The sequence below is a fragment of the Micrasema longulum genome, unplaced genomic scaffold, assembly GCF_059751315.1.
Source record: "Micrasema longulum isolate JH-2025_06_02 unplaced genomic scaffold, ASM5975131v1 h1tg000746l, whole genome shotgun sequence".
Taxonomy (NCBI): domain Eukaryota; kingdom Metazoa; phylum Arthropoda; class Insecta; order Trichoptera; family Brachycentridae; genus Micrasema; species Micrasema longulum.
The window spans coordinates 432,044-459,562 of NW_028277940.1; the positions used below are offsets into that span (position 1 = coordinate 432,044).

Here is a 27,519-nt window from a genome sequence, read left to right on the forward strand (position 1 = left end):
TGTGTTGCTGAATTAGCGGTTCATTCGTTCTTCACGTAGCAAGGACAAATATTTTTCATAGTTAAGTTAACTTATCAAACATTAAGCATAGTTATGCAAATTTTACTTTACAAATCCGGCGTGAAAGTGTCCATTTGAAGATTGCAAAAAATACAACTTCATTGTGTGAATAAATAAGTGAAATATATCAAGTCTTGTATCCTATGTCGACTAGTGCAACACCAAAGCCACACAAGAGTTAATAGAGAAAAACAGCATAAAAAATATACCCTCTATTTTGTAACGATTGGTAGATCAACGCATATTTACGGCCCCTAATGAATCTGCATTTTGCGAGTTTTATACCAGAACAAAAACAAAGGTTGATAACTTTTCATTTTTAATATTTTTTTATTTCAATAGACACAAGCACGTGTCTATTGAAATACAATAGACACATGTTTGGCAATACTACAGTATCATTAGTAGATAGCGTCTAATAAAATTATTAAACTTTGTTTTTGCTCTCCTGTAAACCTCGCAAAATTTAGATCCAATGGGGACCGCAAAATCAGCATGTGATTACAGAGTGTTTTTTATCTTCTGATCCAACATGAAGCAATCCTTCTTATATATGCATACTAAAGTTGACAGTGAAAATAAGTAGATACAATATTAAAAGCACACATAAATTTAGAAAATAATAGTAGAAAATAAAAATGACATAATAATAGTAAAAATTAACTATTGGTTAGATGTAATTACAAACACTCATATAAGAAAATAAAGTCAATATTAATTTATACAACTAAAGCAAACACTTTTTCTGAAAATATAAAGTCATGGGAAAATCTAATTTCACATTTCTTTCTGGTTTATAGGGCATTTTAGATTGATACAGCATTTTTTTATCTTCAACTATGCAAAAGTTGTTGTTACTTTGGCTGGAAAAGTCTTTTAAATTGCTCAATATAGGAATTATATACATAAACTTAAACAAATAACATTTCTATAGAATTTAAAAAAATAAAGAAGTACTAATCCTAAGCCTGGATGAAAATAATTAAATTACATCATATACAATCAGATGATTTTCTTTAAATTATAAATACATATAAATCTTAAACTACGAAATTCGTCAAAAGGTTATGAATTCCAGGATAATATTCATGATAAATGTTGTTAAATAAATTTATATTTAAGTTTTCAAAATAATACAAATTTGGCAAAATATTATGAAATGAATTAAAACAGAAATGAGATATAAAGTAGTGAATGAAACAAAAAAAAACATTAAAACTGGTAATTAATTAAAGCCAACATATTTATTGGCGTTAATAAAGTTTAAGATTCATACAGAAAAGTAAAATAATCGGTGTGTTTTTAACTGGTAGACATAAAAAAATTGGTAAGTGGTTTTTTACTAATATTTACTAACATTAGTTGAAAGGTTTAACTACTCAATGTATGAAATAAAAAAAAATGGCGTATTTTTTTATTTAAACATGAAATAATTTTTTTTGATACAATTAAAAATACACTGGAACCTCTTTTTACATGGGTGATATGTTCAAAGCAGTAACGTGTAAAAAAAGTAAACTAAAAAACAAAATAATAGTAGATAAGATTTCTCATATAAAAATCACTTCAGGATTTAAAAAAAAAATTATTTACTGTTTATTGTACCATAATTTTATTAAAAAATATACCATAACAATAAAATACTTTACAAAATCGTAACCAAGATTATTCACTATAACCATTCTCTTGCGCAACCCCCTCTGCGTGAAGGGAATTCCAAAACAAATAGCATAATTATATTTCTATTACGCATTGTTTATTTAAATTTCATTTTTGTACCGTGTAAAAAGATTCCAGAGTTGAATTATATTAACTGATTACAGAACCACCATAAAATTATATTCAAAAAGATAAATAGGCCTAAAAACAATTTGTTCACTTCGATTGCCGATTAATAAAAAATATTATAGAAGATTTAATAGTTTTAGCTAAATAAGCATTCAAATTTAAATAAATTCAATTGATTAATTTTCAATAAGATATTGATTAAAAAATATACATAAAAAAATTAATCAACAGGTTTTTTGATACTTTTAAATGTATATAATGAATATACCTGCGGATTATTATATACAAATCATTTAATATTCACAAGTGTCCCACCTCGTCTGTTGTTCAGGCTTAAGATGAATATAAACAAGAGTACAGATTAACAATAATGTACAGCGTGATATCATGTATTGGATACCGAACTGCGGCAATTATCACACACCCTCACGGGCCGAGGGTGACCCTCGAGTGCCATTGAGCCTTCACTACACGCCCCACAGAATATTTGTCCACAGCGACGGCAATGGTGCTGGAAAAAAAGCATTTAATGAGGAAATTCAGTGGTTTTTTTTAATATTTGTTAATAGACTTCAAAACTAAGCCAAGAAACTGTGGAAAAATTTTATGCATCAGCGTTGTGATTTTTAAAGTTTTGTGATTTAGAAATTACTGCGCCTGTGACGTCTCAAGTTCTCTACGGCGAATTGTCCCGATTGGTCGGTTGGCTTCCCAGCAACCGGAAATGTATCAAAACACTCTGTCATTGGTTGATTTCGGAGAACTAGTGACGTCATTCAAAGTAGTTCTTAGCAAACTTAGCCTTTCTTCTCAGAATTTCCCCTTAGCTTTGCTAAAAGCTGTATAAAACAAAATACGCAGCAGCGTTGGGAGGATCATTACCGCGCTTCTTCTACAGGTAAAATCACTAAAATGTTTTTCCCAACGCTGGCTGATGCAGCAAACTTTTGTCATCATCACCAAAGTACTTTCGAAACGACCCAAATTTTTACCGGACACGGAGCTATGAGAAGTTACCTATATAGGTTTAAATTAAGGAATGATGACTATTGTCCATGCGATGATATTTCTTCACAGAGTATCGAACATCTGTTATTTCAGTGCCCATTTTTCAGTTTGCAACGCCATAATCTTGAAGCAGAATGCAGGAAAGATGGAATATCCTTAACAGATATCCACACTGTAGTTAAAAGTAGTTATCACGCGCCATTGTTCTTGAACTTTGCAACAAAGGTCATTGGACTCATAAAGGTAATAATCCAAAATCAGTGATCGAACATCCCATTTCCAAGACAAACAAAAACGATTTTTTCCGAGTACCTTAGCCTTGTACATGACACGTAAGGCTACTAAATACAGGGGTCCAAATATATATAAAAATATAAAAAAACTTAGCCATGCAATTAAATGCTCTAATTTTTTATATCTAATTTCCCGTAGTACTGAACTTCCCAATTGAAACAATGTAAAAAAATGAAATATTTTGAATATTTCTGTAATAAATACATGTAGATAAATATTGCATTTTACCCTCAATTAATTAGATTAAAATATGTAACGTTGTTGCATAGGTAATATATGAAGGGTACACTGCAAGAATGGGTTGATTAACAGAGCAAAAAGAAGCAGAGTTTTTAATGCTATAGTTTTTTATAATTTACCAAACTTTCCGGAAATCTGATCCGCCCCACTCCTCATGCGAGGTTCTCAATTATGTATTTTTAGCTGTGCTTAAATGGGGAAATTTCTTTAAAAGGAGCAGTCGCTATTATTGTCTGAAATGTTATTACCTTCCTTCTGGCGATGTTGAATTCCTTCTCACAGCCGTGACAGCGCGTGGCCTGACTGTCACTGGTCCAGCTCGCCCTGCCCCCCTTACCCTCCCTGGCCGAGCCCCCGTCCCCAGGCCCGCTGCCCACTGACTCCAGAACCTCGGCCAGCTTGAGCTTGTCGGTGCTGAGAGCGTCGCCTATCTCCTCCAGGGTTGTCTGCGCATCGGCGTACTTGGCTTGGAGGGATTCTAACTCCTCTTGGAGTTTAGAGTTTTTCTGAAGTTAAGAGATTTGATAGATTGACAATTAGATGAAATTAGAGGTTTATTGAAATCAATACATTTGTAAGCCTTTGTGATTGTGGACAGCATGGGAGCTCCTACCCAGTTGGAAGTGACAGAAGAAAAACGATGTTGAAGCTTCGATATAATACAGAATTGGAAAGGAGCGCAAGAGTTACTGCCTCATTAACTGACTTAGTATAGAGATGAAAAAAATAAATGAAACAGTTATTTTAAAACCGTAGTTCTTCCAAAATAGCTAAAACTGTTTCTAAAAGGAGTCGCGGCTAAAAGCAAACAGCCACCCTGAAGGGGTGTTGCCGTTTTTGCCCACAATGCTCTAAACTGTTATTTTAGAAACAGTTCCACATATCCTGCCTCGTTTTTTGTTACAAGTAACAGTTTAATTTATTTTGTGAAACTGAGTCAGTTGTTTCTCATATTAAGTTTTTTGCTCACGCAGCTCTAAAATTTTATTTAGAAACTGTTTAATTTGTGAAACGGTAACTGTTACTGCTACTCATTTCAAATAATTAAAAAGCTCATCTCTAACTTAGTACTGACTGCGTAACTAATCTTGGGTTGAGGAACTTGTACCATTGACAAAATTAAGAATAATAAGAAACTCATAAATCGGCTGAAATTAGACACTTAAGAAAAGTAATTTTATAAAAAAAAACTTTATTTGTCTGCAATATTTATAACATTGTTAAATAATACGCATAAGCTCTAAATTTTATTTTCAGGTCGTAAGAAATCAAATGCTCCTTTATTATTAGAATGAAACCGTAAGAATAAAATAAAGTTTTGAAAAAGCTTAAAGCCCACTTGATCTGTGTGTATATTAGATTTCAATAACAAACCTTTTCAACGTGTCTAAAAGATTCAATCTCCTGTTGTAATTCAGATATTCTATCTCTGTCTTTCATCATTGTTTCCTGAAAATGTATATTCTTTTAATATCATACAATTATAAAAATACGGTTTTATGTATAGCATGTAAGTACATATTTCTTAACTACAAGCCTCTTTTTTTTTTCTTATGAAATGTCCCTAAATATTATTTGTTGTAACTATATTATCATCATTGTCACGAGCTTTTACTTTTTACATGGTTTAGTTCAGCAATGACAAAGGCCAAAAATGAAATAAAAAATTTAAAAAAACATTAATTTAACGATGCGTAACACATAGTAACATAATTTGTCATTGGAATGCCCTACATCGCTCTTTTAATTACTTGGCGTATAATATATAATATAGTGAGTCACCATTCCCTTTCCGGGGCACATAGGGCACTGCATTGGCACACCAATTGCAGCGTATCTTGATCATTTTTGTTACATGAAGGTGAGTTGATCAGTCTTACGCTTCAAGTACCAGTCCAGGGACCATGAAATATTCTAGTGTAAAAACATCCCTTTAAATCAATATTTCACATCAACCATGTTGGGAATCGAACCCGAGACCTCTTGCATGGTAGGCAAACGCGTTGACCATTACGCTACTAATCATACAGTGAGTAATCCTTGTTAAAAATGTTTTTTTCAATGGGCATATCGTCTATTTAATTTCAATGCTGTGGACGAACCATTTGTCAAAATGTTCAAGAAGGACAAAAATCTTGTGACTTTATTTTTGAAAAGATCATTTAAATGCGGTTTATTTTGTGTTATATAAGAAAATCTATTTTTACTATAGTATGTGTCTACACTAAGTTAATTATGGCAGCTAAACAGACAGTTATGCATGGCGTATTTGCAGTACAGCCTTTACTCAAATCGAGTATGTCTCATCCGCTGTAATAGATTTAGAGATATATGCGGTGTTGCTTGCTTCTTTAGTAGGGATGATTCATTTGCTGAATTGAATTTATTCAAATGCAAACTGTTTATTTGTCAATTTCAAAATATAAATACACCAATCAATGCAGCTTGTCCCATTCAATTGAAAACACCAAAAAAACGTATCCGTTTTTTTGGGCTCATACAATTTTGACATTATGACATTTAAGTTTATATATTTAAGAAAAAATTAACATATAATAAATAGCAACACAATTCTTCCTTTTTTAAATCCCGGATGGATTTTTATACAAGGAAACCTATCCAGCGTTGGTATTTTTTGGTATATGTTTTTTATACGGTATCCCCCGTGTAAAAAGAGGTTCCAGTGTATAAGACTACAGTAATAAAAAGGGAAACAGTTTTACAATATAAATGAGATGAGGAAATCCAGGATGCATTACATGTATAGATTTAAAAAAAAAAAAAAAATGAATTTTGAATTCCCTCGAAAACGGTCATTGCATTGGCCAAGCCCCTAATATGTCATGATTTAAGATAATTTTGAGCTTTGTTCGTAACCGTTAAAAAAAAATATTTAACATCGTCACGAATCTTGGTGTCACAATTATCAATTCCAAACATGTCCCGTTTTTCTAGGGACATATTTTTATATAATTTCTTTTTTAAAGATATGTATGAAAACATTTCTCCACATATCTATATTGATTTTGAAATACACTAAATTTTTCTAATTCCATTTTATATATTTTTATCGGTATTCGTAGTTTGTGATATTTCCCCATTCTGACTTGGTGAGCTTTTATTGTATGCTCACAATATCAAAGTCAGTTACCACCACACTGCTATTTTTAAACTTAATTTTAATAGTAAACCTATCTCTTAGATATATACATTATAATTTTATGGTTGTAACGTTATTATATAGTCTGTTTAATTACCTGTAACGATATTCTCCATTCTCTCTCTATTCGCAAATCACTTTCTGCGGCAGAAGCAACCTTCTCAGCCTCTGCTGCTCTAACTCCCAACACTCGAGATGTTTCTTCTTTTTTTAATTTTGCATCTTTTTCTAAATTTAATCTGCAAAAGTTCTTGATTTAGCTTCACTTATAATAAATTATTCCCCGGGTTTCAGAGCAGTATCAGCATGTGTCCTTAAATCTTAACCATTATTTTTAAGCTTGTCCATTTTTTCAAATGGAATTCAAGCAATCTAATAATATCTCGGTCACTTAAATAAACTATGTTAGTTGCTAATTTGCAAGCATGAAAAACTAAAGCAACAATTTAATTTAAATAAAATTTCAATGAATTTAATTAAAAGTTTACATAATTTATTTCTTTGATGTTCACCGGAACCACTTTTCACAAGGTATTTTTTTACACATTTTTAATATAATACCGATAGATACAAAAATAAAATACAAAAAAAAAATAGAAGATTAATTGAACAATGCGCAAAAATGTGTATAATTATACTGTTCATTTTTTTATTTCCCTACATCGCTCTTTTACTTGCTACGGCAGGGGGAAGGGTAATAATAAATAATATTTGTTACTATTTTTGAAAGTACAGTACTTCCCCTGCCAGTAATAAGTGTGGAACATATCCCTTATGTAAAAAGAGGTTCCGGTGTATGGTATAAACATTTTAAAAAATATATATTTTGATATTAGCAGTATTTGAACTTTTTGATACTTATCGTATTCTCCCAGTAGCTTTTAATGAATTAAATTTTATTTCTCAATGTATATTCTCTCAGTAGCTTTTAATGAATTAAATTTTATTTCTCAATGTATACCCAAATGCAAGCAATGCTTTTATGGGATTTTTTTTATTCATGCGGTAGTATATTTTGCACATGTAATAATTATTTTTATTGAAAAAGCAAAAAAAAATACAACAATGTAATCTCTCAAGAGAGGGTTCATTTCCTGGCATGTGGGATATTTTATCTTACCTGCAACTAATTAATCGAGGTAAAACAAAAATTAGTGTTAAAATTACACTGCCTTATACCAGCAAGTTTAAAAATATAAATATGTGTTTAAGTGCAACATCATGTTGACATAATTATGGAATATTTGTAGAATACAAAAAAATACTGCATTGTTAATTTCCACATATAAAATATGGAAACACAACTTCACTGGAAGACAATACATAGATGTTTGTTTAATATAATTTTATCCCAAATTTACACTATGAAAACCAAGAATATCTCTTTTAGTAAGTCACATTAAAATAACTCTCAAAACTAAGGGATTTTTCCAAAGGAATGTATTTTCTCAAACCAAAATGTATTATTTAGGCAACTTGTGTATTTATTATTCAAATTTTATTTGTACAACCATTTAAAGAAATACATTACATAATAAAACAAATAAATTATAATTTTGCGATGATTATGAGATCATTTTTATCAGTTCAAGAAAGGAGTTTTTTTTGTTATTTTATTTTCGGTAATTGTACAAAAAAATATACATTACATTAATTGAAAACCTATTTTATTAAATATATGAACCCAGTGTCCCACAAATAAGGGTTTTATTCTTCTTTTTGCTCTCCTGTAAATGTTTTATTTGTTAATGAGTCTGTTTTAGCCATGTACCCTTCACATGATTATTTTTAACTATGATTTTTTACAATAAATACACGAGCCTTTTCATATTCATGTAGCGACTTGCTAGAAATAAAATCCGTGTTAAGTCGGGACTATTATATACTACTAATATATGGAAGTATGCAAAAATGATATTGTAATTTTTCCTCTCCGACTACCCTTGTGGAAAACGGTATGATAGTTATATAATTAGGTAAAGTAAAACTCAAACTCGTAAAACTCAGTTAAATTTCATTTCTGCATAAATATGAAACAATTTTGTTTGCGAAAATACCCTTTTCAGATTTATTAAGGAAAAATAAATAGTTTCTGGGGATAGAATTAATAAAATAACAGGAAAATAAAATTAATATGATAGCAATAGAAAGTTCTTGTGGTACGATTATCTAAATGTTTTGTGGATTTACAAGCACATTTAAATATATCTCTGTACCTGGGCGGATTCAGAGTACAGTTCTGTGTGTGAAATCAAACTAGAATTCTGGACAAGTGCTTTCGACTTAATGGCTAATTTAAGGTAAATATCATGAATAAGGAAATTGAGTGTAGATAAGGCCGCTTCGTAGTGATGAGATTGGCGCATTCGCCTACCATGCTTGAGGTCCCGGGTTCGATTCCCGGGAAGATCAACTGATTATACTTGGTGGTTCTACACTGCAATTTTTCATGTTCCCGGACTGGTACCTGAAGCATAAGGCATATCACCTTACCTTCATGTAACAGATGATCGATATACGCTGCATTTAGTGTACCAATGCAGTGTCCTATACACCATCGGGTGCGGACAGACAAAAAAATACATTTTAATAATTTAAAGCAATTGAGTTTAATTAATAAATTGTGCCCATTTGGAATAACTTTCTACCACTAACAAATGTAATAAAAGATATGGCAAACCTACAAAATAAAAGCAGAAACAATAAAACCAACTTAAAATAAATAAAATAATAAAAAGGGTACAAGTTACATTATATTATTGAAAAAACTGTATTTTCAATGCATAGTGATTTATTCAAAAAACAATCTTACAAAAGCGTTGAAATGTTTTGCGAAACATTAACCAAAGCACATCTTTTTGTAGCACAATATGAATTATTAAAAATTGTCTTTAGCTTACATTGTATAATGATAATGTGTAAAATGTCAACTGTTAAATATGTATATAAAGCATACTTATCACAAATTATACATTTTGTTTTACATTTTTATAATAATAAACATGTCAGCTGCTTATAGCGTAGGTTTGCCAATATCTACGGTTACATTTTTTAATATATTTTACTACATTTGGGAATAGTTTTTAGTACCGCAACATAATAACAATTATTTTGTTTATAAAAATGACAAAACTAATTTCTGTTATTATTTTAGAGTAAGTAAATTGAACCTTTTCCTAATAAAAACATAACAAATTCCTGAAAACTATTTCCAAATGAACTTACATTAAATACACGCTAAATTTATGAATAGGATTCACATTACTACAGTATTATAAATATATATGACTAGATTTAACATTGTTCCCGCATGATATTTCAAATGTTATAATCAAACCCAATCATGATATTTGATACATTAACAAACTATTTTTTTATTTAGTTATCTAAGAGCATTGACACGCCCTATAGAGTAAAATATTTTTAAAAGTAGTGAGATGAAAATGTACCCATAGTTACTAAGTTTGTTTATTACCAGGGCTGCAATCAACTATCATGCATATGCTACCAAAAATTGGAAGATACTAATTTTTGGTACATAAAACAGTTAGTAATTTAATGTTAACAATCAACATTCGATTTTGGTGGATCCCCATCAGGTTCATTCCTTAAATTCCATATAATTTCAACCCATTTATTTTTTTTGCTGGATTTGGGGAATCACAAAAATAATATCAACTCACATTTATTAAATTTTAAAAAAGTATTCGTATCAGTGCACCCCTGTAAGTAAGAAGAGCTTCGCAATCGCGCCGCTAAATATAAATTGACGTTTACAAAAAACAATATTTATATTTTAATATTAATTGTTTTAAGCTTTGTTAATCACTCATGAACAAATATTTACCAATGAAGAGTTGTCTAATTTTTAACCCAAAAGATTTTTACACTCTTTCATGATACAAGCAGGCATTTTGATTTCGATTCAAAACGTCACGCCTAGGTGGAGGTCGAAGAATGACTAAATACGTGTTGGGCATGGCTGAGCGTTTGGGCATAAGTTAGGTGTCATAATTTTTCAGGGCTCAGGGCATGTCTATGTGCATTAATATGTCAATGTCTAACATGAAATATATTTAAAAGTAACTAAATTCAAATCATAGAAGGCAGAATAACATTAAAAATTTGATTTTAATCTTGCAAGTGTTACACAATAATCATGTGCATAGATATTAAAAAAGGTAATTAAAATTTCTTTTCAATTTTAAAACAGTGGAACCTCTATATTTGTCAACCCCCATATTCATAATATTTGATAATCGTCACAATTTTTTTCCCAGTTTCAGGCTGTTTTGCTTTAATTGATAGCAACTTCTTAACCTTGACCTTCGTCCTCTTCTATTCCTTCCACTTCTACCACTATGCATCTATATTTAGTCAAATAAAATACAGTTAAAATTTATTTTTTTTCACTTCTGTACAATTTTTAGGAGTTAGAAATAGATTAATTGAATTTTAATTATTTCTATTGGAGTTTTTTTTTCATATTTGACATATTCTGTATTCTTTAGATCCTCAGTAACATATTTATGACGAATATAGAGTTTCCACTGTATTAAGAAACTTTATTTTATTGAAACATATCCCCATTTTTTTTTGACAAAAATATTTTTTACAATCTAAGTCAACTGTTAATATATCAAACATCACAATTCTTTTCATATTTTTCCACAGCCCATAAACTATTATGATAAATGGCACTAAAGTTATGTCAGTAAGGTTGGATCATTAAAAGAAACAAAAAAAAGCGATTTCAACCTACTTTCCATCAAGCTGTTCAATAGTTTTCGCCATAGATTCAGTCTTTTCTTCCAATTTCGTTATCAACTCTGTTTTATGCTTCAATGAACTTTCGCACACCTAAAACAAATGGCAATGATAAACACACAATACAACTTGCTTTCCGTAGGATAAACTGAAGCAACACGCATTAACAAATTTATACAAACATTGCACATCAAAATCCTTTTTTCAATTATGTAAGAAAATAACCTCTAGTCAAAATTTAAGTGGGGTCACAATAATTATTTTTGAAACATCAATAGGCATGTAAACCCTGCACAGCATACAACCAAAAAAAAATCTCAATTCCAGTGAGATTCATTAAAACAAACATTTTAAGTTGTTACAAGAACATTTTGAAGGCATTTTAATTTTTGGTTTTGAACATTTTTTTTCATTCCTTCTGTAAACTACGTTTTTTAACAAATTAACATAAGATACGAATTTATGAACATATTTATGGATACATTGCTTGGAAGGTTTACATTGTGAAGCATTTTTATAACTTTTGAATTGATCGGGAAATTCGTTTACTGAGGAATTCTCTACACAATATATATCAATAGATAAAAAAAATATTTTAGCATGAGATAATTTGTATCCCGAAACGTTTAAGAATTCAAACATAAAAAAACACACACTCATTGATTTGGAAGCTGAATCATAGTTGTAATGTATTGCTAAAAAATTATAAATATATTTTATATGCTTTAAAAAATCATTAGATATTTGTACATACATACATAAAACAAGATAAATAAATTCATTACTTTGTATTTCAACTAATATCCATAAAATAATTTTGTATTAAAATTTTATTATGTATGTGCTATTTTATGTATGTGACATTTTTAATTCTTTCTTACACATAATTATTTTATTATTTATTGGCAGTAGGTACATTGAAACAACACACGAAAAAAATATTCAACTAAATTATTAATATTTTTAGTTATTTGCACAAAATAGTTTAACTGTACTGTGTGATTCTTTGGCAAACTATTTTGTTTACTTAACTATTCACATTGAACACTTAATTACATGTTTTACTTATTTTTAATTTGCCTTCAATTCCCTTTTTCCGAACACTACAATATTCTTTGTAATTGCTTTTTATTTTCATGTGTTTATAATAAAACAAACATCATTTTGTACATTTATCGAATAATGTCACTATTTAGTTTGGATTTGTAAGAAAACCTACATACTGATGATAGACAAATAAAAATGGCAAACATTTGTTAACATTTGAACTACCTAATTACCAAGAACTTTTTTCACTTTATTTTAGTATTAATAAACAGGTATCAATATTACCGATTTGGCATACTTTAAATGTGACCAAAAATATATATCAACGAATAAATTCATTTTACTGCATAATGGAATAAAACAATTTTGTTTTTTTTTTAATTTATGCAAAATAAATGTTTTATATGCACAAGTTTCATATTAATTATAATTGTAGTGAAAATTTACGTAATTAAAATAAGCATTTTGTATAACTTTTACCTGTTAGGCAATTAGCCCAATTATTACTAGCACAAATCGTACATTAAATTATAATTTATTTTTCCTTTTCATAAGCAATTAAGTAGTAATATTTAAGGGATTTGGTAAGCTACCGATACACGGCAAATTATTTTTTTTAAATAGTGTTAACTTTTAAAGTTTCATTACTTTATGGTAAGAACATGTTTTTATTGTTTGTGCAAAATGAGCTCAGCCAACGATAAAATCGATATTTGATTTCAATCTGTGAATCTGAGTCAAATGAATAAACAACTACATACATTAATACTTGATATATGCATTAAAAAACACCTTAAAAAAGAACCGTGGAACCTATTACGTTATTTAGTGATTACACGATAAAATACTTATATAATATGTACATTGTTTGAACTACATTTTTAAAATTTTTACATGTCTGTGATAGAATTTCCGGGTCCAACAGGAGAGACAATTGGTTCTTCCGCCTGACGATTCTTCATTTTAAATGGAGGTATTTCTTTTAAATCTAGTTTCCTATGAGGAGGTCCATCGTCCCGACTCTTCTTGAGCTGATCTCCGACTAGACTGAGGCTCTTTCCCGACAGTTTGGCATCTGAAGGTGATTTTAAGGTCTTCTCACAAGATGGTGACCGAGCGCTCTTCCCCTCACCATCCTGATTGATCAGATGGTTGTATTTCTCGAGGTTATTGAGAATCTTACCAATTTGCTCCGCCTTGCACTGCAGACGAGACACCATTTCTCCTTTTTGCGTCAGTTCCATTTCGCATTCCTTGAGTTGTTTCAAAAATTTTGTTAAAAGATTCCAATTAATTATACAAGTTAGTTGTTGTCATCGATATGAATGAATTATGTACCTAATACGACGACAAACTACATAAAACAAAACGCAAAATAAATACAAAACACATAATCAAAAATTCAAGACACCTATAGATGTTATAAAAAAATATATAATAAAATAAGAATCTGGTTGTGTATTTAAATATTATCAATAGTTGAATTTCTCAATTTTTACCAAATAATATTGTTCTTTACGATAAATAATATACATAAAAAAAACAAAAGTTTATGAAAACAATTAACAGTATTTAACGTCTATTCAATTCTGAACTATCCTAAATGCCAATTTTTGAAAATGCTTTTTTACAGAATATGATTCTTTGTGATATTTTCTTCTTTTCTGTGTAATCTTAAATGCCAAAAATGCTATATTTATTAAGTTATTTGATAATTCCGTTTATCCTTAAAGCCAAACACTCAAAATCATTCATCTAAACTATCCTAAACCCCTAGAATACTCCTGAAAGGCAATTATATTTTGAATTATAAACAGGATTTTCTCGGTTTTAATAATTTTACAATAACATCGCATTTACAATGCTCTGGATCGCACCGTTTATGAAGTTGAAAAAATCACTCTTTGGCACATTTTATATTTTGACATTTAGGATAATTCAGAATTGGATAGAGGATAATTTAAAAATACATGTGAATAATTCATCTAGGTGTGAAAAGAAAATGGAGTCGTTAGACTATATTTTGTGGACTTGCGTTAAAAAGATTAATATACATAACTTGTGTGTACATTATAAAAACATACTGAATTAATGTTTAAAAGCATACTCAATACAACAAAATAAAATACAGTTAAGCAAGTATCAGCACATGTTTTAGAATTAAATAATTCTGAATGATTTGACTAATCTCCTTTTTCTTTTGACACACAGTTTAAAAAAATCTATTATAATACATTTCAAAAAACTTATTTAATTAACAATAAAATAGAACAAAAAATATGTGTTATTCAATATAATCATAAAATATAAAATAAACAGTAAATAAAAAATTAGAAATCTTTATCTTACTAAAAAGTCAATTGCTATTGTTGCTGTTTCCAAATCAACTCTTAATTATTCAACAATGTAATTTGGTAAAACAAGGCAGCTTTAAGCAGGGGTAAATGAATATTTTAGTTGCTAATAAGTAAACATATGTATATATATATTTTTTTAATTAGTAAGGAATAATGAAAAATCTTGGATTGTTGTATTTTTGTTAATATTTTCAAAAATGCAAAATGTTCTAAATGTAAAAATGTCAACATTTCAACTACATATTTCAATTTATTGCAATCTATAAATTTAGGTCTAGTACCTGTATTAGGAGGTTAGAACGCAATTAACTTGTGTTTTGTAGTGTGGGTTCATTTTAAGAAATATGAATAACAAGTGTGAGTGTGGGTGTTTGTTATGAAATCTCAGCGATACCTGTAATTTCTTGTACATCTCCAAGTTGATCAGTTTGATGTCATCAAGTTGCCTCCTTAGAGAGACGATGGTGTCTTGTTTTTCATGAATATCTTTTTCTAGAAGTTTCATGGCCACTTCCATTTCAGCTTTCAAACACATCTACACACAAATTAATATTTTTTAGATTGGAGTTGCTTTATTTTTTGCTTTGATTATTATAGTTTAAAGTTTAAATCAGCTCTAGCTGCTCGAATTCAATACCGTGTGAGGATCAAAGTGGAATTGACTACCTGGCCACAAACAATGCAGTCTAACAACACCGGGCTGTCTACACTAACAAGCGCACCACGGAACTGGCTTCCGCCAAATGAGAGCGCTCAGACCCTTTTTGATCATTGCTGGTTGCTCACATTCTCACAACGCCGTAGCAGAGTCAAATAATTTAGTAAAATCATCTATTTTGTGTGCGGCTTAATTCAGTATTGCCCACATTTCATCACACCTATATATTTCAAATAATTGTATAGTCAAGTAAGATTTCAGTTTATAATAAATTAAATGTAATATGTTAATTAATATTTTCATTTTGATTAATTTCAACCTTTCCAACAAAACTCCTGGGGTGCTATTCTGCCCTACCTCCTAGACAGTGATGAATTTAGGAATTTTTATTTTTCGATGAGTTTGCATATTCCTTCATATCTCCACACTGATGATTAAAAGTCAAATAAATACGAACACGTGAAACCAAACATGGTAATTTTCATTTAGAACATTATTATGACAAGCATTACCCAAAACACTTGATTAGGTTGAATTGACCAAACCGTATGATTTTTTTTAGTTTTAAAGCACTTTTATGCATCATTTGACATTTAATCATTAGTGTGGCCATCATATGAAGCTAAGTGTCGTTGCACTCTAAAAATAAAAATTCCCAAATTAACCACTCTCTAGGGAGTAGAGAAGATTCAGAATACCACCCCTGGTAAATCTACCCTATACTATTAATTTAACACGAATCACACCAACAACATTCACTACAGTTATATTAAGAAATATCACAAAAAAATAAAAAGTAATAATTTTTAATGCATTCATAGTTTTTAGATATTTAAAAATCGATTTTTGATATTATTACAAGTATGTTATTGAAATCATATTTCACTGGTCCAGAAGGAAAATATAACAAACCAAAGTCAATTAAAAAAGACTATGGAAAAAATTGCTAAGATTCATGAAAGTCTAGTAATTTATCAGAAAACATGCGATAATAATACTAAATGGAAAATCCTCAAATATTACGATTAGAAACTGAAAACTTACAGTTGACTGAAATTACTTTCGGAATTGAAACAAAATTACAAAAAGCATTTTTTTTTACAAGAAGCTATCGGATACTGTAGAATTGTCAAACATGTATCTATCGTGATTTAATGGACGCATGTTTGGCAATTCTACATAATCTGATAGCTTCTTAGAAAACTATTAAGCATTGTTTTTGCTTAAACAAAATTGCACATTTCGACGATCACTACGTATACTATTGAATCTGCATTTTGCAAGGTTTACACGATAGCAAAAACAAAACTTAATATATTTTTAAGAAGCTATCAGATACTGTAGAATTGCCTTACATGTGTCTATTGAAATACGATAGATACATGTTTGGCAATTCTACAGCATCCGATACCTTCTTAAAAAAAATATGTACATGGGTTTGTTTTTGCTCTCCTGTAAACCCCGCAAAATGCATATGATAATGATAATATACGTAGACCGTCGATTTAGTAAATAACGTTCTAAAATAATGGATGCACCCAAACACAACTATCACTATTACAATATTGTGTACCTGAAGTTCCAATTCTTTTTGAACTTCTTGTCTTTTGGCTTTCTCTTCTTCCACCACCTTCATCAATTCACTGTCTGTCTCTTTTTCTTTATTCTTATCTTTGTCACTACCACTCAAACTTTTGTTACTCGCTTTTTCCTGTAAAGGCATAAGATAGTAAAACAAAGAATATTAACACATTATACTCCAGAAATACAACAAAAATAATGCATTATATTGATTTAATTGGTTGAAAAAATGGGAACAATTATGGTGATTAAAAACTATATTATGCATTTAAATTTTCCACCATTAACTACAAAATTCGTTTCACCAAAAAATACTGCTCCCACGAAAGTTTTAAGGAAGGATAAAATAATTATGTTATAATAATTATCTTACCTCTTCTTCATTAGAATATATTTCCGTAATCCTCAATCTATTGTCGCGGGGATGCAAATCTTGACCTAAACAAAACATAATATAGACAAACTTAAATCTTCATTATTTCTTATTCATTTTTATTCAATAACACAATAATAATTCTACTTTCAGGATATCGCAATAAACACATAGATATATAAAGTTAATCATGTCAGTATTTTTAGTTGTCTTCCCTAATATTACTAACATTAAAATGCAGTTCCCTATTAATATTTATTTGATACTGCTGAAACTACTCTTAATTTTCTGATTTGAATATGGTCCATATTATCGCAAAAGTTTTAGTTTTCAATAAACAAAATTTTGTCTCTGTAATACGAAAATTTCACAACCAATAAAATTTATTTTACTTGTGGAATTCAAATCTTAAAAATAAATATTTATTCTTTAATGTATGAAGAAAATTTTATGTCGTAAGACAAATTATTGGTAACAGAATGAACACAAAAAATGTACCTTGAAACTTAAATGAAATCTAGTCACCGGAAAAAAAAAGACATTGAAATTTAGCTAAAGGAAGTCTGTTCTGGCTATGCTAGAATATTATTACAGTGCATGTGCAAACATTGCTCACCATAAAACGTTTGAATAATTTATTTTTCAATAAAAATACAAAATTACATTATGTATTGTGACTCATTTTGTTTTTTTATATATTATGACGAATCTATAATTAGTAATACAAAAAATGTATAATTTTTTTATTCAAGTAAGACCTTAAACCTCAAATGAAAAACACAATATTTTATAGATCATCAATCCATGACACAAAATAAGGTAAGAATAATTATTTGACATACTTGATTACGATAAACTTCTGTGTACCTGAGGAATAAAACTGATCAATGTGAAAACCACCTGTGATCAATCAAAAGGACATAGTCACACAATTATACTGTGAAAAATAAAATATTAACAAAAGCAATGAGAATTCAAATATTATTTTTATTTATAAGAATCAAACCACGAGAAAATTTTACTTTTGTTTTAGATTTAAAAAAAATAAAATAATTGCTAACTCACCTAAAGCATGTTTGAGTTGATTATTCTCTTCACACAGTTGCAGCATGTTATTTTTGGCGATGGCGAGATCCTCCTTCATCAGTGCATTTGTGGTGGTCAAGGCTTCTACTTTAGTTTGAAGATTGGTCACAGTGGCACTGGACAAACGAAAATTAAATCGAGACATAATTTTCATAAAACCAAAACACTAATGAAACATAAACAGACACTCGACATTAATAATGCACATGTTTTTGCAACACAAACGCAAAACAAAATAATGTTTTTGAATTGAATTCAATTAAAACACGCAACACTTCAGACGACTGTAACATTGTTTTGACACTGCAGGAACAATAAACAAAGATAATTGATTATCTACAGTACTTGACTCAAAGACATTTTCCGATAGGCTGTCAAATGAAACTTTCACTTATCTTTGATTTTATGACTCATACAATATTGTTGGTATACTATTGCTCGTATTACATGGGTCAGAAAATGGTACAAGATCTTGTGCAAGATTTGAGCCAATGAATATTGTGTCTTGTAATACACAAATTGGGTGAAACCTGTGGTCAAAGTCAGAAAAATTCTAACACATCCCATTTATCAACAAATATTTGGAGCAAGATCTACGCGCATCCCAAGCCTGTTATACCATTAAGTCCATTAACTGTCATCATGTTTTACTTGTTACAAGTGCCACATTATTTATCCTCGGTCTTATTTGTTTCACTGCATTTTTTCACTTCACGCATGCCTTTCTTTTCTAGAAATACTATTTTTTTAATAAGGTTTATGATCCGTGTTATTTTAGAAACCAGATGTTTCTTTATTTATTATATATACGGCCTAAGCCAATTACAACAGTTATATGAAGAAACATATGTACAAGAAACTGAACAAAAGGAATATAAAACTTTGTAGCGAAAACAAACACGGGCATTAAAATAATGGTATACAATATATTAAAAAAACACAATTAACATTTAAGACTTCGAGCTAACCCATGCTAATCCATGTTGATTGTTGATCGCAGAATAATACATTGTCAGTAGTCTTGTCGCCACAAAATAGCTCTTGTACCATCTTCTGACCCATGTAATATGACCTTAAGTACCAGCTTCGTGGGAAGATGATGTAATTATATTTACACTGAAGTTTCATTGAAGCCACTGGTACCCACACAAAATATAATTATTTGGCAAGTGATAACACTCAAATCTCAGATTTTGTACCAAACGCAATACACAATTCTTGGTGAGTCAGCCATTAATATCATCACCTGTGGTTATATATATATATATATATATATATATATATGCATATGTATATTATATGAGCAATGATTGTTTGCATTGTCTCTGTTTATTTTATATTGTTTGATGTTTTTAAATGTGTTAAATGCACACCTTGTGCCAATGGCAGGTACAAATATATATTATTATTAATCACAAATCTGAGTTAGCACATTAACTTTGCATAATCTTTATATATATAATTCCTCTGTACGTGTGATGTCACAGAACTTATCCTAAACGGCTTAACCGATTTACGTGCGAATTTCAGAGAAATATAGATCTTTGCCCTGTGCGTGTTCGTAGATATTAAAATCTTAAATCTAATATGTAAAAAAGAAGTAAGAAGCATAAATGTTTTATTCATCGATCTAGCAGAATTGCATTCAAAGGAGAATGACTCTTAGAAGAACTCTTAACCTGTTCTAAAATAAGTAAATATATGAAATTTCAACTCACTTGAGATGCCTGTTGAGCTCTTCGATGTAGTTTTTCTGATCAAGAACAGCAGCTATCTGCCTGCGATGGGGTCCGACCTGCTGTTGGGGCTGGGCTGGCTCCGTATCTCCATTGGAGCCCCTCAGGTACAGAGAGAAGTCTATCACACCCTGCTGACTATCAAGATCCTCTTCCTAACATGAAACAATATCCATATTAAATGCATACAGTCTAACAATATTAAATGCATACAGTCCGTTTGAATATTTAATAACCCTATGTTAATGTGTTAGTGACTGAACGTTTTCAAATAAAATATTCTTGAGTGCTGACTAACAAAAACAAAATTTGTATGTTTACTTGGTTCACGAACAGGCACTAACACTTTAACATAGTGTTATTCAACATTTGAACACACTGTACGTATGCATTAAAAGTCAATTAAAAAAATTAAGAAAAATACAGCACGTATTTACTGCCATATTAAAAACATAATTGTTTCGCTGTCTGCACCCAGTGGTGCATAGGGCACAGCATTGATACATCAAATGTAGCGTATCTCAATCATTTGTTACGTGAAGGTAATGTGATCAGCTTTACGCTTCAGGCACAATGAAATTGAACTTGAACTTGAATCGGGTTGTGGTCCTGTGGCTAGTGTCTCGGACTCACGGACCAAAGGTCTATGGTTCGAATCCCACTTTACCCCATTCCCATTTTCTAATAGTGAGTTATTTACAACTCGTTGAAAATGGCCCTCAAAATTAAATATTTGGGTAAATCATAAGAACGCAGATATTTCTTTTTTCTATAAAAAAAAAAAAAAATATTGCAGTACAACATTTCATATTGACCTTGCCAGGGATCGAGCCCAGAACCTCAAGCACAGTAGGTGAACGCACCAACCACTACACTATGAGACGGACATGAGGCGAACATACATATTTTTTAAAAATCGGAATAAAAACAGATTTAAATCAGATTCAAACTAGCTTGTAAACAGATTCAAAATCAGATAAAAACTGATTGAAATCAGTAAACAAATGATGAATTAAGCATTTTTTTTTGCTAGTGAAACATACAGTATAACAATAAGTTAAATAAGTTCCCCCTGGTGGTTAGCGCGATTGGCTACTATGCATTAGGTCCCACGTTCACCCCTCGAAAAGGTTGACATTGAATATTTATTTTAGGCAAGTTTTTTACATTCAATGATTTTATAATCCCTGCACTAAAACCTCAAATCAAAAAACTGGTCATCTTTCCTTCACGTAACAAAAATAATAATGATTTGCTACATTACTACTACTACATTGCCAAAGTAGTGCCATAAGCACCATCAAGGGCAGATAAGGGAATGACGCTAATGATGAAATGGTAGGAGTGTAAAAGTATGCAGCAAAAAGTTTTCATATTTAGCCAGTACTTAATATTATACTAACTTATAACGATATAATATTACGTAACCGTACACTAAAATCTTTCCGCACAGGATATCAAGCTTCGAATTAAGTACTTGTAAGGAGTAAAGACATTACAATTGAACCACAAATTTTGTAAACAAAAACTAAAAAACGTATGTTTTGTTTCACACACAAAACGAAAGATAGTTTTTGTTGTGTTTTACAGAAAAAAAGAAAGATTGTTTTTATGGTTACCATTGAAAATGATTTAATAATGTATCTTTCTTCACCTTGACACATAGATTGCAATCAATAACATTTAGTCCAAGGAGAAGTCCCATAATGACCACAGCTTCGTCACTAAGCACGAGAGCGTGGGGTTCAAAATACTCATCCAGAGCTTGTTCACGGTGCTCCAAAAGGACACGCAGATAATCTGCCAACTTCTTCTGCATCAGTGCGAGTCGGAGCCATGCTCTTGCTCGACCCATCGCAGTCCTGTAAACAAAATACAAAAAACTGTTAAAGAAGTTATCAATAATATTCAATTCATGGTATATAATGTTATAGTTACGATTCATCCACTATATTATTTCAACTCTAATATGCTAACTCGCTAAAATGAAAAGACAGGTATTTTTTTTTTTAAATCATATTTTTAAAAGAGATATGCAGGGTTCTGCATGGCACCATGCTCTTTTATTTAATTTTCTGTTTTGGAAATGCATATTAGGCTATTATGAATGCTACTGTGAAACTAATAAGACAGAAAAAATAACTATGAATCATTTTTGGTATTTAATGTCAATCAATTAAACTCCATAGTCTTAAAATAAGTTTTAAAAATAGGAGAATGAAAAATTTATGACGACCCAAATTGAAAACCAATTCAACATGCCCTTGAGGTGATTTTTCACATTTTTTCACAATGGCGCTATATAAACAATTCAAATAATATTAAAGCTTACTACCAAATTTACCATTGATTGAATAAGGAATAAATTAGACATTAAAACCTCTCTGCTGATATTTAAAAGTATTATCGTTCCCCACATTGATTATTGCTCCAGTATTTTATATTTAAGTAATGAAGGAGATCTAAAAAGACTCCAAATAATACAAAACAAAGCGATGAGGATAATATTAAGATGTGGGAGACGAACAAATGTTAAGAAAATGATTCAACTTCTAGATATCATGACAATTGATCAAAGAATCAAATTCAATGTTGCCAATGAAATAAACAAAATTATTAAAGGAATAGGTACGAGATATTTTCAAAATAAACTAAAAAATAATGAGTTCTTTCATAACTATGCAACAAGAGGATCTAAAAATATAAGACTGGAAAAGAAATCAAAAGCAATGTCCCAGAACTGCCTTATGTACAAGGGAATAAAACTATTTGAAGAAATGCCAGAAAGCATAAAAAATGAAATTAATGTAAATTTATTTAAAATTAAATGTAAAAAGTATATATGTGAAAAATATTAGGTAGTAAATAGTGTAAATAGTGAATAAAATTAATGAAAATGTACATATGAAACAGTTAATATTATAAATTAGGATACTAAGTGTATAATAGTGATAAATAATGTTAGAATAAGTATAGATGTAAATATTGTGTTGTAAATATATATTAGACTATGTTACATAGAACTAAATAAATAAATAAATTTAAGACCTTTCATTTCCAATTGATATCTACACAATTATTGCAATATCGCGGTAAAATATTTCACCTGACAGTTGGCAAGTCACGAACACTAGCTGTGATGTCTTGGGCTTCCGGGGCAAACTTTTCCACCATCTGCAGAATATCCCAAAGTTCCTTCTTTGGCCCCAATAATCCCTGAATAATAAAATACAAATTAAATACTATTGTCTATACAACTGAAATTCGGGTTCTTAAAAGCAGGACATTATTAATTTAAAAGAGTGGAAACATTATTTTTTACTTTAAGTCCGTCATCTACTTTTCGCTCTAAGACAAATTAGTCTAAATTTTACTAAATTATTGTTGTATTGCACACAGCTATTGGCTACATCAAAAAATTAGAAATAAATCTATCCATTTTAGGAATAACAGTTATTAACAAACCAGACTTAACACAGTGCAATAATATAATAGATTTTTTGCAAACAGCTATTTGAACTATGTTTGAACATTGGGATATAAATAATCAGAGATGCAATGAATCAATCAATTAATCTGCTGCTATAAAGAATCATAATTCCACCCAAAGTAACTCTTCTGTTATATGTAGATGCAGAGTCGGACCTACCATAGGTTCAGTTGGCATTAAGAACCAGACACCTGTTTATAAGGTAGGGGAGAATAATATGCTCGTCCCTTTTCAGTAAGCGACTAGTCACAATAAATCTGCACAGGTCGCAGTGACGTCAAGGGCTTATTTAGCTCTTACCCCCATCAAAAAGAATAAGGAGATCTGACGCAAGATAGTTACGTCGAAACCGGTCAACATATAACTCAAAATTAAAGTGGTTTATACAAATAATGCATATTGAAAAACATCTAAAATTTCATAACACAAAGTAGAAATACTTTTCAAATGAAAATACTGCATAAATGTTGAATAAAATATATTTTACATTTAGACAATGTTTATTGAGTAATAATAAACATTCCTAAACGAATTGCTTTTAATGCCAAAATAATATTTACCAATAAAAAGTTAATCAAAATACCTTCTTCGGTTTAAGTCCGTGTCGGAGTACATGCTCCAATACAATGAAGAAATGCCTAAGAGGGAGATGGTCGGTGTCAAGCATACGACCATACCTTAGAGATTGTTCTATCAACTCCTTAACTACTAATTTAGAGATGTTAACGAGATTACTGCGCTCGATGACTACAGGATCCCGATCTAGAAAAACAGATAGATTTTATGAAACAATGCATATTTATTAACAAAATAGAAAAATAAAGTACATCTGTAATTTGAAGAGTTATATTCAATAAAATTATAAAACATGCCCTGCTTCTTAGACATCTTGTGAGAACTAGCAAACCTGGTATTTTGTAAAAATAGTTCAAAATTGGTTACTCTGATGATGCAATGAGAGCGATGAAACTAGTTATTGGTCAGTCAAAATAAGTGAATTATGAAAAAAATATTTTATTAATTAGATAGAAATGTTTAAAATTCAGATTTATATTTATATGTGGTAAAAATATAAAATGGTTGTTGAACTATTTGGCGAAACGCTGGTGAATATCTTAAAATAAGTACCCAGAACAGGTGAGATATGTTCATCGGGTGATGTGACATGCTCGGACTGAGCAGTGTAAGACTCCTGCATGTCCATGTCCTGTAATTCCTTGAGACAAAGCCACTCCCCATCCACGGAAACTCGGAAGTTGCACAGGTAAATGGTATCCTGGGCTCCAGCCATGTCGGGATCGGCTGGGTTTCCGGAAGGAGAGGTAGGATTCCCTTGGGGACCACCGGGAGAATTCAGCGAACGCATTTGTGAGGATTTTCAATAAACGCAAGGGCAAAGTAACATACAAAGCGATAAGCAAAACCGCCTTTGAAATCTATCTTGCTGTGAGAGCTATTCGCTTAACAATACAAGTACACGATTGTGTACTTATTTATTTACTAATAATATTTTTGACAAATTATGCGCAAGCGAAAAAAGCGTTAAAGTAAAAAGGTTTTTAATAATGTAATTTACATTAGAATGTAAGTTTCTTTCTTTATTCGAAAGGTGAACAATTATTATTTTTTAACAATATTGTTTTAGTACAATATGTTAATGTATTTTTGTATTGAGTAACAAGCTTTAAGCTTGATACTTATTTTTAGAAACACCATTCAATGCCCGTTGTTAAAAATTTACTTTTGTTTAAAAAAAATCACTTTTATTTTCATTTAAATGTCACAATATGTATTTTCATATTATTTTTAATAAGCATTTTACACGAAAGTATCTATCACTACATCTTGAGTTTGTATTTTAGTCTCATAATAAATTTTTAGCACTTAATTATATTGTTTCCCTCTTTTCTTTTCGGAGTGAAACACAAAATTAGATAAGTTTAGGGTTAGAATGTTATTGATTCGGTGAGTAAGCCCTCATATTACCGCTATATGGGGGGGTATGTTTTGTACTAGTAAGAGAAGGGAAGAAAATGGATCAATAACTTTTTACAAGACTGACATCTATTGTACAAACGCAGAAACACTTAATAATTTTTTAAACAGTCCAAGCTCAAAACTGTTCTAAATTTATGTGTTAAGATTTTGAAAATATTGTTTTTAATGGGCGAATAAACGTTTTTATAAAATACACAGGTACTAAATTTATAAAATTCAAAAATCAAAATAACAAAAAAACGCTTCCACCGTCTTCCATGAAATGTGATAGCAAAAATAATAACAATAATGTTTTTATTGTGAATTTCATCACTCATATACATCATTCATATATTTTAACCAATGTTATTTATGGACGTACATGCTTTTATATTATAAATATATAATATAAAGATAATCAGAACCGAAACCTAAATTAATATCCTGCAGTCAGTATTAAGCATAATAGACTATGGAATTTAATACAGAAAATTAATGGTTTATTGATAACAATCCATTATGATCAAGCCATGGATACAAAATATGTTTTCCTGTAAACATATAAACAAAAGCAATTCAGACTGAGAGAAAGGAGTTAATTAATAATACTTACTAAGTTTGATGCTTTCCAGGGGCGTTCCAGGCTTTGAAACTAATAATTCTGGCCATATTTCCCGATTGGAAGATGATAACGAACTTACTGGATAATTTACATTTACAGTTCTTGTCACTGCGTTTACGGGTGAATTATTACTAAAATTATCAATTGGCGTTCTAATTTCTTCACTATTAGCAGCTGCCATGTTTATAATAAAACAAAATGCATATAAATTTAATGTATGTCAAGTTATCAAACCATGTTGAACGTAATTATTTATCTGTCAATTTCAGGCAACTTTGTCATTTATCAGTTTTACCAACATCCAAATTCCAAATCTAACACTACCACCCACACCATAATGTTACTGCTCATAATAAATATGTTTATTCTACACTAGTAACATTTTATCGGTTAATTTGCAAAACGAAGTGCGAAGCAAAATAATATTTATTTATTTTATGAAAATTTAAAATGTTCCAAAATCATACATTTCATATTAACTACCTATAGTGTATTGTATAATTTTTGTCTTAAACCATTTAATATTAAATAATGAAAATGTTCCTAACTTACTTGAATTATTGGTTATGGCTATATTTTATAATTTATTCATATACTTTTGGTCCTATTAAAAATTAGTATAATTAGAAATTTGTTGAAGTACATACATCACAACTTTTTTTAATTAAAAAAATTTACAATCTAAAATGCGTAAATTATATTTTTTTTTAATTAATGTATTCATTTATTCTTCAATATAAACAACTAGCTTATAATTATCACTTAATTTCCTTGTTAAAAAGTAGGAAAAGATATTACAAAATATTACTTACTCCGTAGATAGTAAATCTTTATCTACGTCAATCGATTCATCTAAATGCATTTTCCCAACAACAACAACAAACCATCACGCCGTTTCCCCGTAGGGGTAGGCAGAGAGGATAGAACGCCATAACACTCTATCTTGGCATACAGACCTCGCTTCCTCTACATTCATACATCTTCTTATGCACGCACGCCGATTATTCAGACTTTTAATCTTCAAGTATTTGTTGGATTTTGTCATGCCATTTCTTTCTCGGTCTTCCTCTATTTCTGCATCCATCAACATTCGCATTGTAAATATTCTAAGCCGTTCAACGCTCGTTTGGTATAGAAGCCAAAATAGTGTAAGGTTTTGCATTGTTTTGGGTATTTAATATATAAATGGTGTTCGTAAAATATGCTTTTATTTAAAGATAAAAAAAAAACACAACAAAAATTAAACATGACCTCCAATTCTAGGAACATGGTTAA

The 27,519-nt window shown here is 30.1% G+C and overlaps 1 protein-coding gene across 5 annotated transcripts; it reads right to left on the reverse strand.

Annotated features, from left to right (window-relative positions):
- Positions 1-1,830: 1,830 nt before the first annotated feature.
- Positions 1,831-26,518, reverse strand: LOC148279204 (RUN and FYVE domain-containing protein 2-like). 5 transcript variants are annotated; one of them, XM_088230322.1, is made up of 14 exons: positions 26,236-26,518; positions 24,229-24,407; positions 23,262-23,371; positions 21,810-22,017; positions 20,138-20,310; positions 18,399-18,535; positions 17,334-17,398; positions 16,953-17,090; positions 15,116-15,256; positions 11,313-11,410; positions 6,648-6,789; positions 4,765-4,839; positions 3,639-3,896; positions 1,831-2,359 (listed from the first exon to the last, which is right to left on the reverse strand). In XM_088230322.1, exons 1-14 carry the CDS (start codon positions 26,423-26,425, stop codon positions 2,234-2,236), a joined length of 2,040 nt encoding a protein of 679 aa, XP_088086448.1. In that variant the 5' UTR covers positions 26,426-26,518; the 3' UTR covers positions 1,831-2,233. The 5 variants fall into 5 exon arrangements, with proteins under 5 accessions (XP_088086448.1, XP_088086447.1, XP_088086451.1 ...); XM_088230321.1 differs by lacking the exon at positions 26,236-26,518 and adding an exon at positions 24,774-25,710; XM_088230325.1 differs by lacking the exons at positions 20,138-20,310; positions 21,810-22,017; positions 23,262-23,371; positions 24,229-24,407; positions 26,236-26,518 and adding an exon at positions 19,388-19,620.
- Positions 26,519-27,519: the final 1,001 nt, after the last annotated feature.